The following is a 17,690-nucleotide window of genomic DNA, read 5'->3' on the forward strand; positions in this document are numbered from 1 at the left end:
CAAACACTACCCTGCATGACCCACAACCAGTGGTAGAAGTGGGCGGAAACGGAAGGGCACGGAGTGCCCCTACTTCTAAAAATTGTTTCTGTCCGTACCCCTACTTCTTACTTTCAAAAAAGCATTCCGGGACGGCAAGAATAGAACTACTTAAAAACGATACCTTTTTTATTCAGATTCCAGGGCCTGCTGGCACTTCTCTGTTGAACTCCAGAGGCTGCAGCAGCCCCTCCCTGGGCTCGCACAGACCAAGGGCAGGCCCATTTCATTCAGATTGAGGCAGATTATCCCCTTTCGAATGACAATGCGCCGCCCTCTGCCTTTAGCATATCAAGTGCCAGTGAGATCGGAGTTGGTGATTACAAAGAAGCTTTCCCCAGACAGACTACTGTGGGGAACTTGACACCTTGTGTGATTTGTTAATGTTGTACACTGGGTGAACTGGGCAGGAGCAGTGACTGGACAGAAGAGGCAACAGGAAAGGAGATGTACTAGGTCAGGAGAGGTGACCGGGCAGGAGAAGTAAAGGGCAGGATAAGTGATGGGGCAGGAGAGTTGATGTGTCAGGAGCAGTGACGGGACAGGAGAGGTGACAGGAAAGTAGAGGTGACGGGGCAGGAGAAGTGATGAGACAGGAGAAGTGAAGGTCCAGGAGCGGTGATATGGCATGGGCAGGAGAAGTAACCGGCAGGAGCAGTGAATGGATAGGAGCAGTGAACGGATAAGAGCAGTGAATGGGGCAGGAGAAGTGATGGGACAGGAGAAGGGATGGGGCTGGAGCGGTGATCGGGCAGGAGTCCTAACCGGACAGGAGCAGTGAACGGGCAGGAGCAGTGAACAGGCAGGAGCGGTGACGGGGCAGGAAAAGTGACGGGGTAGGAAATGTGACAAGGCAGGAAAAGTGACGGGCCAGGAGCAGTGACGGTGCAGGAGAGGCAACAGGAAAGGAGAGGTAACTGGGCAGGAGAGGTGACCGGGCAGTAGAAGTGACGGGCAGGAGAAGTGAAAGGTTAGGAGAAGTGACGAGGCAGGAGAGGTGACGGGGCAGGAGAGATGCTGGGGCAGGAGAGGTGATGGGGCAGGGGCAGTGAACAGGACAGGAGCAGTGAACGGGGAAGGAGCAGTGAACGGGGCAGGAGCAGTGAACGGGGCAGGAGCAGTGACGGGACAGGAGCAGTGACGGGGCAGGAGAAGTGGTGGGGCAGGAGAGGCAACAGGGTAGGAGAGGTGATCGGGAACAAGAAGTGATGGGCAGGTGACATGACAGGCAGGTGATGTGATGTGATGGGCAGGAGAGGTGATGGGGCAGGAGAAATGATGGGGCAGGAGAGGTGACAGGACAGGAGCAGTGAAAGGACAGGAGCGGTGAACGGGGCAGGAGCAGTGACAGGGCAGGAGCAGTGACGGGGCAGGAGAAGTGATGGGGCAGGAGAGTCTACAGGGCAGGAGAGGTGACGAATAAGGAGCGGCAACAGGGTAGGAGAGGTGACCTGGCACAAGAAGTGACGGGCAGGTGACATGACAGGCAGGTGATGTGATGGGTAGGAGAGGTGATGTGCAGAAGAGGTGACGGGGCAGGAGAGGTGATGGGGCAGGAGAAGTGATGAAGCAGTAGACTTAATGGGGCAGGAGCAGTGATTAGGCATGAGCAGGAGTGGTAACCAGGCAGGAGCAGTGAACGGGGCAGGAGCAGTGAATGGGGCAGGAGCCGTGAACAGGGCAGAAGTGACGGTGCAGGAAAAGTGACAGGACAGAAGAAGTGACGGGACAGGAAAGTGACAGGACAGGAGAAGTGACGGGACAAGAAAGTTATGGGACAGGAGAAGTGATGGGACTGGAAGAGTGTTGGAACAGGAGAAGTGACGGGACAGGAGAAGTGATGGGGAAGGAGAAGTTACGGGAAAGGAGAGGTGACGGGGAAGGAGAGGCAACAGGGCAGGAGAGGTGACCGGACAGGAGAAGTGACTGGGCAGGAGAAGTGACGGGCAGGAAAAGTGACCAGGCAGAAGAAGTGACGGGCAGGAGAAGTGATGGGCAGGTGACATGACATGCAGGTGACGTGACAGGGCAGGAGAGGTGAGGTGACCGGGCAAGAGAAGTGACCGGGCAGGAGAAGTGACCGACAAGTGACGTGACAGGCAGAAGAGGTGACAGGGCAGGAGAAGTGATGGGCAGGAGAATTGATGGGCAGGACTGGTGATGGGCCAGGAGAGGTGATGGGGCAGGAGAGATGACAGGGCAGGAGAGGTGACAGGGCAGAAGCAGTGATTAGGCATGAGCAGGAGCAGTGACCGGGCAGGAGCAGGGAGCGGACAGGATCGTTGAACGGACAGGAGTGGTGAACAGGGCAGGAGCAGTGAACAGGGCAGGAGCGGTGAACAGGGCCGGAGCAGTGCAGAGCAGGAGAAGTGACGGGCCAGGAGAAGTGACAGGCCTGGAGAAGGGAGGAGGCAGGGGAATTGATGAAGTAAGAGTATTAATCGAGCATGAGAGAGTACTGACCAGACAGGAGCAGTGAAAGGGCAGGAGCAGGTGTTTACCAGGGCGACTGGAAGGGTAGGGGCCCATTTTTTTTGAGGGGGCCGGTTTTGGACAAGTGCAGGAGTTTTAAAATCAATGCAAAGTTCATTGTTTATTCAGCAGGTTTCGGTCAGCAATACAAGTGCCAAGATAACTTTGGTGATCAATGTACCTGCTGGAGAGAGATTGGAGCATGTTTTGTCGAGTGGCTGTTTTACTCATCTAAGGTAGTGCAGAGGGGTAATATGTCTGCTGCAAAGAACTTGTACCATGCATATCATAGAGCAATATGTTATGTGCATAGTTCAGTGGGTACTGCTTTGTGTTCACTTCCCGAATGAAAAGACACTTGAATACATATGGCCTGGCAGTTTGGGCTGGACTGTTCCTATTGGGTGCAGGATCAAGACTGATTTGCATATGGCTGGGCCCAAACTGGAATGGCATGGAGAGCAAAGAAACAATGGATTTAGGCCCGGGTCTCTGTACTGGTGTGAATGTATGGTATTGTTCTGCATTCTGTCCACCAGTTGTTCTTTTTGCTATATTATGATTGAGCAGCTAGCTGGCTGGTATGAATATGAAGGAGCCTTTGTGGGTTTTCGTGTGTCTAGATTCTCCTGAAGAGTCCCTTTCTCTTCTGAACCCTGCTTACCACATGTGTACATGAGGAGACCTGAATTCATGACCTCAATGTTTGAGACAAAAATAATCTTGGATTTCTGAACAATGAGAGTAAAAGCACTAAGGCAGAGCTTTCAAAGTCTGTTTCGTGACAAGGTACTGTGTCACCTGCAAATGGTGGGTGTGTCACTGGATGATGAGGTACTGTGCAGTTCGGATGTCAGACGTACACGTAGAGAGGAGCGGGAGACTGTTAGGCGAGCGATTAGCGCACAGCACATGCGCAGTTTAGTCTGCAGAGCCATTCCTGGCAGGAGTGTTAGCCCGGGGACGAGGAGGAAACGGCGGGCCTCGCAGTGCTCGCTGCCAGGCAAGCGACTAAAAAACGATGCCCACAGGCACTAAGAGAGGGCCAACACGGAGCCAGGATTCAGGACAGTGTGCGCTTACAGTCCAGGGAAGGCGATGGTACAAACCCACAGAAGGTGGATCAATGATGACAGGGGTAAACAGGCATTAGTACATAACTTTTAGTTCACATATCATTACAACGCTAGTGTAACTATGCATGCGCTGTAACAATGCGCAGCCTTTACTACGCATGTTAATACTTCGCATGCCCTGCAACAACGCATAGCCTGTACTACGCATGTTAATACTTCGCATGCGCTGTAACAACGCGTAGCCTTTACTACGCATGTTAATGCTTCGCATGCGCTGTTATAACGCATGCGTTGTATAGCGTGTATGGTTGCAAGTGAGGACCTGGCGCCAAGATGGCAGAGCACATTAGGAGGCAGCGATGACAGAAGTCAAAGCGGTGCAATCACAGGTTGAGCGATGGCATGACGCCAGAGACGAAATATTAGATATACAGAAATAAGCTTCTGAAGTAGAACTTGCAAGTTTAATGTTGTTAAATGTTGTATACTTGTAAAGCGCACAGCTGCCCCAGCAAAGGGGCGTCCCGGCGCTGTATACCGCTGGGGAACCCGTCCTGGCTTTCCCTGTGGGAGAGTCCATACTCGGAATCCCCAAGGTGGAGCCAGGCATCCCCGGCTTTGATGGGGCCGTTGTGGAGATTAGGCAATTTAATGCCCAGAGTTGCCGAGTGGGACCGAGGCGAGAATTGTCAAGTCCGCTGACCCTGGTCCACGACCCTACCGCGCCGGGAATTGAACCCTGGTCCCAGGCCGACTTCTGCTCTCGGGTCTGCCGCCTCTAACCAGTGAGCCACACTACTCCAAGTTGGGCAACAGAGGGAGTGTTGGATGATGAGGGCTGTTGGCGTAGCAAAGATATGGAGAGATGGAAATTGCCTGCTGCTTATCTGCAAGCAATGGTTCGAATGACACATGGGCTGGTACATGTTGGAGCTCTTGCAATTACCAAATTGCTTACACGAGTTTTGGTCATCCTGAAATTGCCAGCACGGCTAAGAGAGTAGTGCAAACCTGATATGCTTACAGTACAATCATGCCAAAGGGACGTATACTCCTAAGGGAGGGTTCGCTCCACCTACTGCACCATTTGAAGTGCTACAGATGGAATACATCCAGCTTGAGCGCTGTAACAATATCAGGTATGTCTTAGTGGTGGTGTGTGCCTTCAGTAAATGGATAGAGGCCTACCCCATGAAGGACACTACAGCGCTGACAACGGCTAAGGTGTTACTCAAGGAGTACTTCCCGAGATATGGTGTTTGTAAATTTTTGTGGAGCGACAACGGTCCCCATTTTGTTGGGAAGATTGTGGAGTATGTCCTGAAAGGATTGGGAATAAAGCAAAAATTCCATGCTGTGTTTCATTCACAGTCAGCAGGTTTGGTGGAGAGATACAATGCTACTTTGAAGCTGAAGCTAGCAAAGATCTTGGCATCCACGTCTTTGAAATGGCTGATGCCTTGCCCTTAGCATTACTATCTATTAGATCAGTACCACACTCCCGATATGGCCTCACTTCCTATGAAGTGGTGTTTGGAAGGCCTATGAATATCTGGGGAGGTTCTAAGCCCCGCTCAGTACATGATATGCCTTGTGTAATGATGAACGATTATTTGGCACGAGTAGCAAATGATTTACTTTCTATTCATCAACAGGTTCGAGAAGCGCTTCCAGGAAATTCGTCAGGAGAGGCTCATGATCTCCGACCTGGGAAGTACGTGATGGTCCGAGCTTTTGAGAATTCTAGCAGCCTAAAGCCAAGATGCCGTGGCCCTGAGCAAGCGTTACTTGCAACCCAAACAGCAGTCCGGATCACAAACAAAAAGCGGTGGGTGCATTCTACTCATTGTCGTTGTGTCTCTCCGGATCTGCTGAACCCTGCTGTGCTGTCGGATTATCGGGATATTTTGGATGCAGAGAAGAGCCCAGCCACTACGCTTAACGAATCTGAAGAAGCCATCTCCGACCATACTGTTTCTGGTGCATTGAAGTATAATCTAATATCGAGAAAGCTGCTGTTTTGTGCGAGTCTGTTGAGTTACCGCCCTGAGGTTTGTGAAAAAAAAGCCGAGAATATCAAGGGGGGATCAGTTCTGTCCAGTGTAGATACACCCGTCTTGAATCTCGGAGACGAAACCAGCGGCTACCTCGGGGCTCAGCACTCATTTTATTTTTAGTTTTATTTTTATTATTTTGTTTTTGAGACTATGGCATTTAATACGATGAGAAACAAGAAAATTCTTGGTGCTGTGATTTTTATTGCTATAATAGTGGTGACAGCGATAATAGCTTGGGTTGTAGAACGAATGGCCCCGGCGAGAGAATATTTGCTGCCTACTACTCCAGTTCCATCTGAACATTTTCATTTTACTTTACCTTATCATAAAGAAAGACATAGACAAACTTATTTGAATAACAGTTTCATCCACATTCTACACCACACCCACAACATGACGAATACTACAAACTGTTGGGTATGTGGAATGTTGCCTGGACATCAAAAGAGAGGAGGAACGCCACTTATTCCTCTTCCATTTTCTCATAATGGTTCCTGCAATGCCTGGAACACTCTCCTTTTCACCTTGAAATGGCCGACAAAAGGTGGATTTCTTTTATTTATTTATTTTATAGCATTTATAAGGCGCAACAGCTACCCACAAAGGGTTTCCCGGCGCCGAAAATCAGCAAAAACACAAGGCACAGCTAAAGAGAGAACAGGTCTGGGAGCAAAGACTATTGATCAAACAGCCAGGTTTTCACGCTTTTTCTGAAACTCCTGTAGTTTTCTTCTTTGCGTATCTGAGTAGGCAGTGTGTTCCAAAGGGTTGGTCCCAGAAAAGAAAAAGATCTTCCACCCAATCTGGCCCGTTTGTACCTTGGCACCGCAAACTTCGCAGATGTCGTAGAGCGGAGATTGCGATTTGGTAGGTAAGGCTTGGCAAGGTCTTGAAGATATTTGGGTGCAGTCCCAGCTTTAATTTGGAACAAATAGCTCAGGGCTTTAAAACGGATCCGATTTTCGACCCTAAGCCAGTGTAGATCTCTGAGATGTTTAGTTATTCTGGCATATCTGGGGATTCTACAAAGCAGTCTGGCCGCAGCATTTTGTACCATCTGCAGGCGTCTTATGACTGCTTTGTTTGCACCCAGGTAAAGGATGTTGCCGTAGTCAAGCCGAGATGTCACTAGGGCATTGACTACGGTCTTCTGGGTGATTGATGGTAACATCCAGACGATTTTACGAAGCCATCTGAGAATAGTAAAACAGACACCAGCCACTTTATTAGCTTGCTGAACCATAGATAAGCTGTCATCAATGATGACTCCAAGATTCCTGACTTGGGTGGCAGGGGTCGGGAGCTTGCCCAGTGAGATCGGCCAATGGGAATCACTCCAGAGATTTTTGCTGTTTCCTAAAAGGAGGATCTCTGTTTTCTCCCCATTTTCCGACTTAATAAAGTTTGTCATAATGATAAAGATGGTTACCCACAAGCAGAAGGAACTAAACTTGAATGGGAAGAATATCGACCGGACAATGTGTCTTCACCTCGTATTTTTACGAATCAAAGGACTGTGAATATGTCTAGTTTATTTGTGATTACAGTTATTGAAGCAAAAGCTGATCTTTGCGTAAGAAATAAAGGTACTATTCCGGTAGGAAAGAGCGAATGCACTACTGCTTTGGCATTTGATACACCAAATAATATTGCTTTGGTAGCATCACGCAAGACTTATTTTATTCGTGGGAATAAGGGCTACCACCACCTTCCGATTGGGTGGTTAGGAACTTGCTACATATCTTTTGTATTACCTCCTGTATTTATTGCCCTGCCAATGTACCGTAACGATTTTGTGTTATATCATGATTTTATATTGAATAGAGAAAAAGGACATTAGATAGTGAGGATGTTGATCAGACTGATACTGCTCTTCAGCAATATGTTGATTTCAATTAAGGCCTGTTTTCGTTTGTAGGAGCAGCTCTAAACAGTAGAAAAATAAGACAGCTAACACGTGTTGTGGAAGCTGTTGCTAATCAAACTGCCTCCGCTTTAGGGAACTTAACTGAGGAGCTTCAAATTGCCAGAATTGTGATGCTCCAGAATCGAATGGTTCTAGACGTAGTATTGGCTGATCGTGGGGGTGCATGTCGCATTATCGGTAGTAGTTGTTGTGTTTACGTCCCTGACAACTCTCCTTCTGTATATGATGCTATTTCTAAATTACATAAAATTGCTGTTGAAATCCACCCCGAAAATGGTACATGGATATTCTCAAGTTGGTTCTGGACTTTGCTTAGTACCTGGGGTTGGAAAATATTAACTATTTTTTGTATTTGTATTGGAACACTCTTTTTCCTTTGCCTATGTATTCAATGTGGCCCTGCATTATGTTCTGCATGTATTACTGCTTGCATTCCATCCAAACAAATTACTGCCAATAATGAACAAATGATTAGCAACAAAATAGCAAACATAATGCTAATTAATGTTGATGACGAACACCCTGATTACTCCAGATATGAGGTAGCTTCAGCTAAATGCTAAAAGGTCTGTCTGTCGTAGTTTGACAACGATTGGGTTAGCATTTGCTTCAGCTACACAAACTTTCCACTATTAGCTTGACTATACTCTGGAGGCCATTTTGTATTCCTGGCTTCCATTTTGAGTGAATGTGCTGCCTCGTGGTCAGCATGCCCTTTTGTCCTTTCTCTCTCCTGATGACCATTAATTCTGCCCAGCAACTGGCTATTTCTAGTACTGGTCAAACCCGCACATGCGCATTCAGGCCTTCAAGGTTAATGATCGGTCACTGCTTAGGAATGTTCTCCAAACTGACCAGTGGTACTAAACTCCTCCCACAAGTTGGCTGTGTTCCAAAAATGTCCTTATATGTACCTAAAGTTGTATAAAGTGTATACCGCCTACTTTTCAAATTCCTGTAAACTGTATAAAAGAAGCTACTTACTCAGTGTCCGATGTGATACTTCTTGCATTGCCGTAGGGTGCTGTAGGATTGTATCACCACCCCATGGGGTCGTAATAAACTTGTCTGTTGCATTTTCAGTTTCTGTGCCAACTTCTATTCTATGGTGTCAAGAGTTTGTACAGAGTATGTAGGTCTGTTGAAACCCAATACCACATCACAACGGGTTCTGTTTTGGAGGTGGTCAATCAGGTAGAGCAGCAGCACAATGGGTAGGAGGGCCTCCATGACATCAGAGAACTTTTTGAGGTAAGTTTTGCCCTCACATCCCTCCCTTTCTACCACATCCTGTGTGGAGGTTGGCCCACCTCACTTCTGCCAGCTGAAATGCAACTTGTGATAAGCTGGGAGCTTTGAGTAGCGGTCCGCGCCTCACAGAGCCAGATTTTGCAGAACCGTAACTATTGCGCCTTGTGGGAGGTGGCACTGCTAATGGAGTAGCAGTGGTGCTCATATTGGCATAGTTTGCAACTCATGTTAGGGTGGGTGGGACAACTGTGCTCAAACCATTGCAACAACACAGCGGGCCCAGCTGTCCACAGACTGCCAAACACGTAACCGGGCCCTATATGTTGAATCCTATCTCTACTTGTGACTTGAACATTCCCTAGAACAACCTTCAACAACCTGAATCTGTCCATGTCTAGGAGCCACATAGCAAGCTCTTGGAGATTTTGGTTTTGTGTCATGTAAAGTGTGGTCAAGAGTAAGCCAGGGTAATGATGGGCCGTGTTCCCTTGATGACCTCCACTATGATGAAGATTACAACTGATGCTGTTAGCTAGAAATATCAAACATCAAACAAGCACCTCTCTCAAGGGCCCCAAAATCACCATATTATCATACAACCTACTGAAAAGTCCCTTCCTAATTCAAAGACACATTCAGGCAACCAGACAATGACTGAAATCCAAATGTGCATAGCCCCTCATGTGTATAACACATTCAGTATATTTAGTTACATTGAAATGCAAAGCCCTGTACTTTGTTCTAGTTGTTCTTGATGAGGTGGGGAATGTGGGCAGGTCTCCCTTTGCAGAATAGCAAGCTGTAGTTTTCCGTGATCAGTCAGTCAGTTTGTGCCTTCGGCCTATGTCCTCATGGAGGAGAATAATAGGTTAATGTCCCTCTTGCTATCTCTCTTTACATCGTGACAGCTAGAGTTTTATCAGCAACAAAAGATAATATGTGATGAACACATTCACAATATCACTTCCTGGACATACATAACATATAGAGTCTCAGCACTGGGGACCTATGCTATCAGGAAGAAGAGGTTTGTCAAGTCTCTTTATAGTATTATAACCCATTTGGAAAATACAATCCACCCAGTGATATTGATACATTCACATAGTATAACATCAATGCTCCTATCACCAGCAGCGTCACATTTGTGTATCTTTAGGCCACATTCCATTACCATCATGTATTTTTAAATGCACTTTTTTATGTGGATTCACGGTGGAGGTAGGTACTCATTTATCACAGCACATTGTAGGGGAACACATGTTTATGATAATTCGTCAGCCCACCCCTCTTACATCACATTTCAAATTGGCGTCAACTGGTAGCATTAATATCATTGTTCTAACTGCTAAAATGTGAACTTCATGAACCATGAGCCAAACTTGTTGTTTATATTTCAGTGTATCCTTCCGCCATCTTCGGCACCTGCTGGCTCTAATCTATGCCACAGAAGAGATCAACAGAAACCCTAATCTCCTAGGAAACTTCACACTGGGTTATCATATTTATGATTCTTGCAGTAGTGTGATGAACGCTCTTCAAGCCACGTTAAACATATTGTCAAAGAGGGACTATCCAGTCCCAAACTACAGCTGCCAGAGTAATGGCACACTGGTTGGACTTATTGGAGACCTGTCATCTACAACATCCTTCTCTATAGCCCAGCTCCTAGGAATCTACAGGTATCCTCAGGTAGGAAACTTGTGTTTCGTGAGCGAACATCCCAAAGATGTGTGTGTTTAGGAAACTCTTGAAAATGGAGGTCTGGTTCAATGTAAACATGTGAAATAAGGAAAATAAACAAAGGAAAGGTAAAACATGTTGATGTAATAAGTAGGCTGAAATTAGACTTAGGTTGCTTTTGTTGTTGTCTGGCAGTTTAGGTTGGACTGTTTCTACTGGAGTAGGAATGAGTTTGTTTTGAATGTGACGGGTCTCTGTCTAAAGTGGCATAGTCAGTGAAAAACAATCATTCCACCCTGCACCGTCCCCACTGACTCCATTGCTGTAACTTGGTGTCTCCTTCCCTTGCCTTTCTTGCTGTAACCTCACCCCACAGACTACTGCCTGCCACTGTTACCATCAGATTATCTCATTCTTAAAGAACTGCACCGACATTGGCAAAGTCCTCCTGGAATTTTAGTAGGTCTATTTTTAAGATGGGCAATATGATGCATGTAGAGACAACATGACAGGCATGTTAGAACAGTGTAGCATAAGTATAAAACATGCCTGTATCAGCATTCCAAAATGGACTCTAGCTTTCATTTAGATATGATATAACTTCCTTTTTATTTCAAAGACTTTATTAGTCTTATAACAAAAAAGAAATGAACAAAATGTTGCTTGATACAGTTGTACAAGACACATGTGGGGTCAGCAGGTAGAGTGTACTGTACATTAGTATTAATAAACATGGCACCTTAAGAGAAATGATGAAAAAACAAAGCAAACAAATATGGTCTTGATTCACATTAGGTCCTGAATAACAAGCCTTAGCAAAATATAATATAACATATTAATTAACACACGCAACTAAAAAGAAATCAAAAGAACGCTCTAATGGGAGGCATGACATTTCTGGGGAAATAATCAACCAGTATCTATCTGGGGAAGTTGCAAACAGGTGGTAAGAAGTTTGAGGAGTTGAACAATGACTAGTAGTGATGTTGTAGATTGTTGCAATATGGAGGTCACGCAGGTTTAGTGTGGGCAAAATAGTCAACCAGTGTTTCCCAAACAGGTCTAGACTGAGTTTTCAGAGAGAGTTAGGAGGGAAATGTTGTCGACCCCTCTCAAATAAAATATCCAATATAACCAGGAGTTGAAACTTGGAGCTGCAGTGTTTTTCCAAATAGCTAGAACAGATTTACAGGTCACGGTCAGTAAAATATCTACCAGGAGCCTATCACTGGGTGATTTGAGATGTGGGTTAGGAATCCTTGAATGAGTGCAGTGCAGTCAAACTTTAGCTGAATGCTCAGTAGGGACCAAATTAAATCAGATACTTGTTTCCAAAAATGGGAAATGGAGTTGCATTGGACTATGAGGTGTGGAAGATCTTCAGTGGATTTATTGCAGTTCCAGCATATTGAGTACCCTCTCAGGGCTGAGAGGAACTCACAAGGGGAGTGCAACTTCCCGTGTTGTAACACTGTTTCATATAAAGTACTCCCCTAGATATTTAACCGACAGAACCGGTTGATTATAAGGAATGGATTCTGAACTGACACTGGTGGAATATCCCTATGTGAAGCTGCGGGTAATTCTCCACCGGCAGATGGGGAAGGAGGCACGTCCTTTTGCTTTATATTCCCTCACACACCCTAATGGTGTCATGCTTCATCGTCGGGACACCCTGGTGCCTAGAAGTCAGGGTGGGCTCAACTATGTTTCAGGGACTCATAGAAATATATTTTGGCCAGGGTGGGATAAAGATTAAAAATCCATTGTCAGATCCCAGTTTCCCTTTATTTTTGGATATGCCAGGGATATTAAAAATAGTAGGAGTTGGGTTGTATGGGATATTATGGTCCTAAGACCCTATTGCTAAACCAGAACATGACTTGGACGCATGCAGAGCTACCAATGAGCCTAGAATCCCAGACATGAATCCTTAGGGCCTACATGAGAAATGAGATACAAACAGTAGGCTCAAGCTCAGTGACATTTTATAATTGAAGAAAATGATATTATAGATTACGAGGCAATAGATAACAAGTAATCTCTTAACAATAAAATGATATGTATTATAATATAATATAATATAATATAATATAATATAATATAATATAATATAATATAATATAATATAATGTAATATAATACAATATAATACAATACAATATAATATAATATAATATGATATGATGTAATATAATATAATATAATACAATACAATATAATATAATATAATATAATATGATATGATCTACTATATTATAATACAATACAATACAATTCAATATTATATAATAGAATGTAATATAATATAATAGAATTGAATGGAATATGTAATATAATATAATACCATAAAATACAATCCAATACAATACTGTACAATGCAATGCAATGTAATGTAATGTAATACAATGTCATTTAATGCAATACAATACAATGCAATGTAATATAATGTAATATAATATGATAGAAAACTGATGACTATTTGACAATTGTGAAATATTAAAAATAACAGAGGAAAAGGAATGCTGAAAGGATAAAAAATGGAATGAGAGAATTTCACATTTTTCAGTGTTCATAACCTGAAATCATAATAAAATAGTTTACTTCATTTAAAAAGTCAGCAAGGAAGAGGATCGTGAAGATATAAACAACAACATGTCCTCCACATACACAGCTAATTTAATCTGTCCATATTAAAAACTCCTGATATCCCAGTCGTGCCGAAGCCTAAGGAGGATAGGTTCTAAAACCAAAATAAAAAGCAGAGGTTAAAGCAGATAGCCTTGCCTGACCTTCTGTGTAATGAAAAGAGTTTTGATGAAAGACCCTTAACAAGCATATTAGGCATCAGAGATGAGTATGGAGACAAACCAAACTAAGAGCATTGAAAATGAAGGATCAACTCATATGGTCAAGCGCTTTCATAGCTTTTAGAGATTGCTGCTAAAGAATGTTTTAATTTATGTGGTTTGCTCATTATATTAAGAAAAAGTCTTGTGGTGTCAATCAGGTCCCAGTTTGTTCTCCCCAATCAGTCATTGGGAAGAGTGGATCAACCTGAAGAGCAAAGAGATATGTCTATAATGTTTGCTAAATTTGTGATCTTCACCCTCCTTAGTGATAAGGTAGATCAAAGCTTCTTGGAATTCTCTCTTTGTTGATTTATTATAAATAAAAAATTAAAATAACTTGAAAAATGTTTAGGTAATTTGATTTTTTTAAATGAAGATCAAAATCAATTGGTAACTTGAATGTTCCCTTTATTGATTACTTTCATTGACATGACTTCATGAACAGGATTCTCCACTTTCTAAAGGATAGAAGTCAACAGAAGAGTTGTGCTCTTTATGAATAGAAGATAGATCATGTGAAATAAATTGAGGAGAAGAGAGCGCATCTTGAGTATCCAAAATAGAATAATAGGATTTAAATTCCTCCAAGATTTCAGCATTTCCAGGTATATGGTTATTCACTTCCTTTAAAATGGAGTCCAGATTAATGTGCTATTTCTGAATCTCAAGATAATTGATTAATGCTTTACTGTCTTATTTTTTCGGCTGTAAAATTTGGCACCGGAATTAAGTAAATAGGCGGTTGCATCTTCCATAGAAATCTAATTAAAATGGCATTTAGAATTAAGGGGCCAATTACCATGTCGGTCGGTAAGCCTCTGACTGCTCGTCAGAGACTTACCTTCCAACATATTTTATATAAACTCTGAAAAAAATGGTCAGAGTTTAATGTGCTATCTGACTGGCTTCCGATCAATCAATCAATCAATCAATCAATCATGTCATTTATAAAGCCCACTACTCACCCATGACGGTCTCAAGGCGCTGGGGGGGGGGAATGCTGCTACTGCTCGAAAAGCCAGGTCTTGAGGAGTTTTCTGGTCAGCAGGTCTTTGGTCTGCCATAGGTGGATGGGGAGGGTGTTCCAGGTCTTTGCGGCGAGGTGGGAGAAGGATCTGCCACCTGAGGTCGCTCTTCAGAAGCGGGGGACTTTCGCAAGGGCAAGGGCGGCAGAGCGGCGTGTAAAAGCTGAGTCGTCTTTTGAGGTACGTTGGTCTGGGGTTGTGGAGTGCTTTGTGTGCGTGGGTGAGGAGCTTGAAGGTTATCCTCTTGTTGACCGGGAGCCAGTGCAGGTCTCTCAGGCGGGGTGTGATGTGGCTGCGGCGAGGAATGTCGAGGATCAGGCGTGCAGAGGCGTTCTGGATGCGTTGGAGCCATCTCGGGAGTTTTGCCGAAGAGGGCATTTCCATAGTCCAACCTGCTGTGACAAGGGCCTGGGTGACTGTTCCACTCGTTTCAGTGGGGATCCACTTGTAGATCCTACGGAGCATGCAGAGGGTGTTGAAGCAGGAGGTGGAGAGGGAGTTGACCTCTTTAGTCATGGAGACGGTGGAGTCGAGGATGACCCCTAGGTTGCGTGCATGGTCGGTGGGTGTTAGAATGGTTCCCAGTGCGGTTGGCCACCAGGAGTCATCCCAGGCCGAAGAGTTGGATCCGAGGATTAGGACCTCCGTCTTGTCCGAGTTCAGCTTCAGTCGGCTGTTCCTCATCCATTCAGCATTGGCCTTCATTCCTTCGTGAAGGTTGGTTTTGGCGGTGTGGGGGTCCTTGGTGAGGGAGAGTATCAGCTGGGTGTCATTGGTGTAGGAGAGGATGTTGAGGTCATGCCGACGGGCGACGTGGGCGAGCGATGCCATGTAGATGTTAAACAGGGTTGGGCTGAGGGATGAGCCCTGGGGTATGCCGCAGATCATCTCAGTGGCTTCGGAGCAGAAGGGGGGAAGGAGGACACTCTGTGTTCTGCCGGAGAGGAAGGAGGTGGTCCAGTCCAGGGCCTTCTCTTGGATCCGAGCATTGTGGAGGCGTGTTTATAGTGTGTGGTGACATAATATGTTGAAGGCGGCTGACAGGTCCAGGAGGTTGAGGGCCGCCGTTACTCAGTTGTCCAGCAGGGACTTGATGTCTTCGGTGGCGGCGATGAGGGCAGTCTCTGTGCTGTGGTTGCTGCAGAACCCAGACTGGGAAAGGTCCAGGATGTTGTTCTCCTTGAGGTAGCCGGTCAGTTGTTCATTGACGGTCTTCTCGATGATATTTACCGGGAACGGGAGCAGGGAGATGGGCTGGAACTTCTCCTCAGATCCTGGAGCATCTTATCTCTCCTTATATTCCCACTTGCTCTCTGAGGTCCTCAAGCCTTCATTTGGCTATAGTTCCACGCTTTACGAGGTCCAGATCCGGCGGCCGCTCCTTTCGTGTGCTTGCTGCCAGGCTGTGGAACTCTATCCCTGTTCATATCCATGCGATTGACAGTCTCTTGGCTTTTAGGAGAGCTGTAAAAACCTTCCTCTTCCCACTGGATCTCTAATGTTGTTGTGTTTGTTTTCTTTGGTATTGCTTTGTCCAGTTTTCTGTTCTATTAGCGCCAGGACGACCCTTTGCTGGGGCATCTGTGCGCTCTATAAATACAGATAACATAACATAACATAACATAACATAACATAACCTAACATAACATAACATAACAGGTCCTTGGGGTCCGCCTTGGGTTTCTTGAGTAAGGCGTTGATCGCAGCATGCCTACAGCTCTCTGGGAAGGTTGCTGTCTCGAAGGAGGTGTTGATGAGTTTCCAGAGATGGGATGCAATGGATGTGCTTGCTTTGTTGAAGATGTGGTGTGGGCATGGACCTGACGGAGATCCGGAGAGGATGGGGTTCAAGATCTTGATGGTATCATCGTCGTTGATGTTGGTCCAGTAGAGCAGGCGGTTGGTGCGGATAGTGGTCGTGGGGGCGGAAGTCTCAGTGGTTGTCGGGCGGTCATGGCGTTGAAACTGTCGTGGAGGTCTGTGATCTTGCGGTGGAAGAAGGTGGCCAGCGCGTCGCACAGGTTTTGCGAGGGTGGGACGTCATTGGTGTTGGAGCTGGGGTTGGAGAGTTCCTTCACAATGTTGAAGAGCTCTTTGCTGTTGTGCGTGTTGTTGTCAAGGCGGTCTTTGAAGGAGGCCCTTTTGGTGGATCTGATGAGGTGATGGTGTCTGCAGGTGGCATTCTTGTGGGCGGCATGGCTGTCCGATGTTCGCTGACGGGGCCAGATCTTCTCCAGCTTTCGGCATGTTTGCTTGGAGGCTCGTAGGTCTTCAGTGAACCAGCTGGCTTTCTTGTTTGTATGACTGTTGCAGGGTTTCTTGATCGGGGTGAGGTTGTTAGTGCAGTCATTCATCCACTGTCTGAGTTTGCGGGCAGTGGTGTTGGGGTGGGTATGGTTGGCGGGTGGGTTCTGGGCGAGGGTGGTGGTTAGCTGGTCTTCGGTGACTTTGCTCCAGCAGCGGTGCGGCATCTGTTGTGTGCGGTGGTACGTGGTGGGTTTCTTGAAGGTGAAGTGGAAGGAGTGGTGGTCGGTCCAGTGGAGTTCGGAGACATGGTTGAAGGAGATGTGGGGGCTTGCGGAGAAGATGGGGTCAATCGTGTGACCGGCAGAGTGGGTGGGTGTTGTGACAAGTTGTCTGAGTCCGAGGTTGGCTAAGTTGTCGATCAGGGTGGTGGAGTTGGTGTCGTCATTGTTCTCAAGGTGGAAGTTCAGGTCCTCAAGGAGGATGTAGTCCGTGGAGGCGAGGGCGTGTGATATGACGAAGTCGCAATGGAGTCGCTGAACTGTGGTTGGGGTCCGGGCGGTCTGTAGATGAGGGTTCCTCTGAGGGTGGTGTTGGGGTTGGTGTGGATCTGGAAGTGCAGGTGTTCGGCGGTGCTGAGGGTGTCGTCTATGTTGGTCGAGACTCTGAGAGTGTTCCTGTGGACGATGGTGATTCCTCCTCCTGCTCTGTTGGTGTGGTCCTTGCGGGTGATCTTGTAGCCTTCCGGGACGGCTGTGGCTATGTCGGGTGCCGAGGTGGGGTTCAGCCAGGTCTCTGGGGAGGATGAGTCGAGTAGGTCCCAGAGTTCAACTGCATGTTTTTGGGCAGAGCGGGTGTTGAGTAGGATGCATCTGAGGTGGTTGGGTTCTTTCCTGGTCGGCAGCATGGTGGGGCGGATGCTTCTGAAGCTCCATGGGTGCGATTCGGGGTGGCCAGGAAGCAGGTGTGTGATGGTCCGGTCTTGTGTGTGTGGAGTGTTATGGCATTGTAGCGGTGTCAGGCATTGTGGCGTTTGTGGTGTCCAGGGGTCCTGGCGCTAGACGCAG

General features: G+C 46.2%; 1 protein-coding gene across 1 annotated transcript in view; it reads left to right on the plus strand.

Moving 5' to 3' along the window:
* LOC147725847 (extracellular calcium-sensing receptor-like) overlaps nucleotides 1-17,690 on the plus strand; it is a 109,164-nt gene that overhangs the window by 14,480 nt on the left and 76,994 nt on the right. The window contains exon 2 of the mRNA XM_086963373.1: nucleotides 10,220-10,511. Within this exon, the coding sequence (XP_086819499.1) occupies nucleotides 10,220-10,511 (292 nt within the window). The remainder of the gene's footprint in view (nucleotides 1-10,219; nucleotides 10,512-17,690) is intronic.

This window comes from Lissotriton vulgaris, chromosome 3_1 (genome assembly GCF_964263255.1).
Source record: "Lissotriton vulgaris chromosome 3_1, aLisVul1.2, whole genome shotgun sequence".
NCBI lineage: Eukaryota > Metazoa > Chordata > Amphibia > Caudata > Salamandridae > Lissotriton > Lissotriton vulgaris.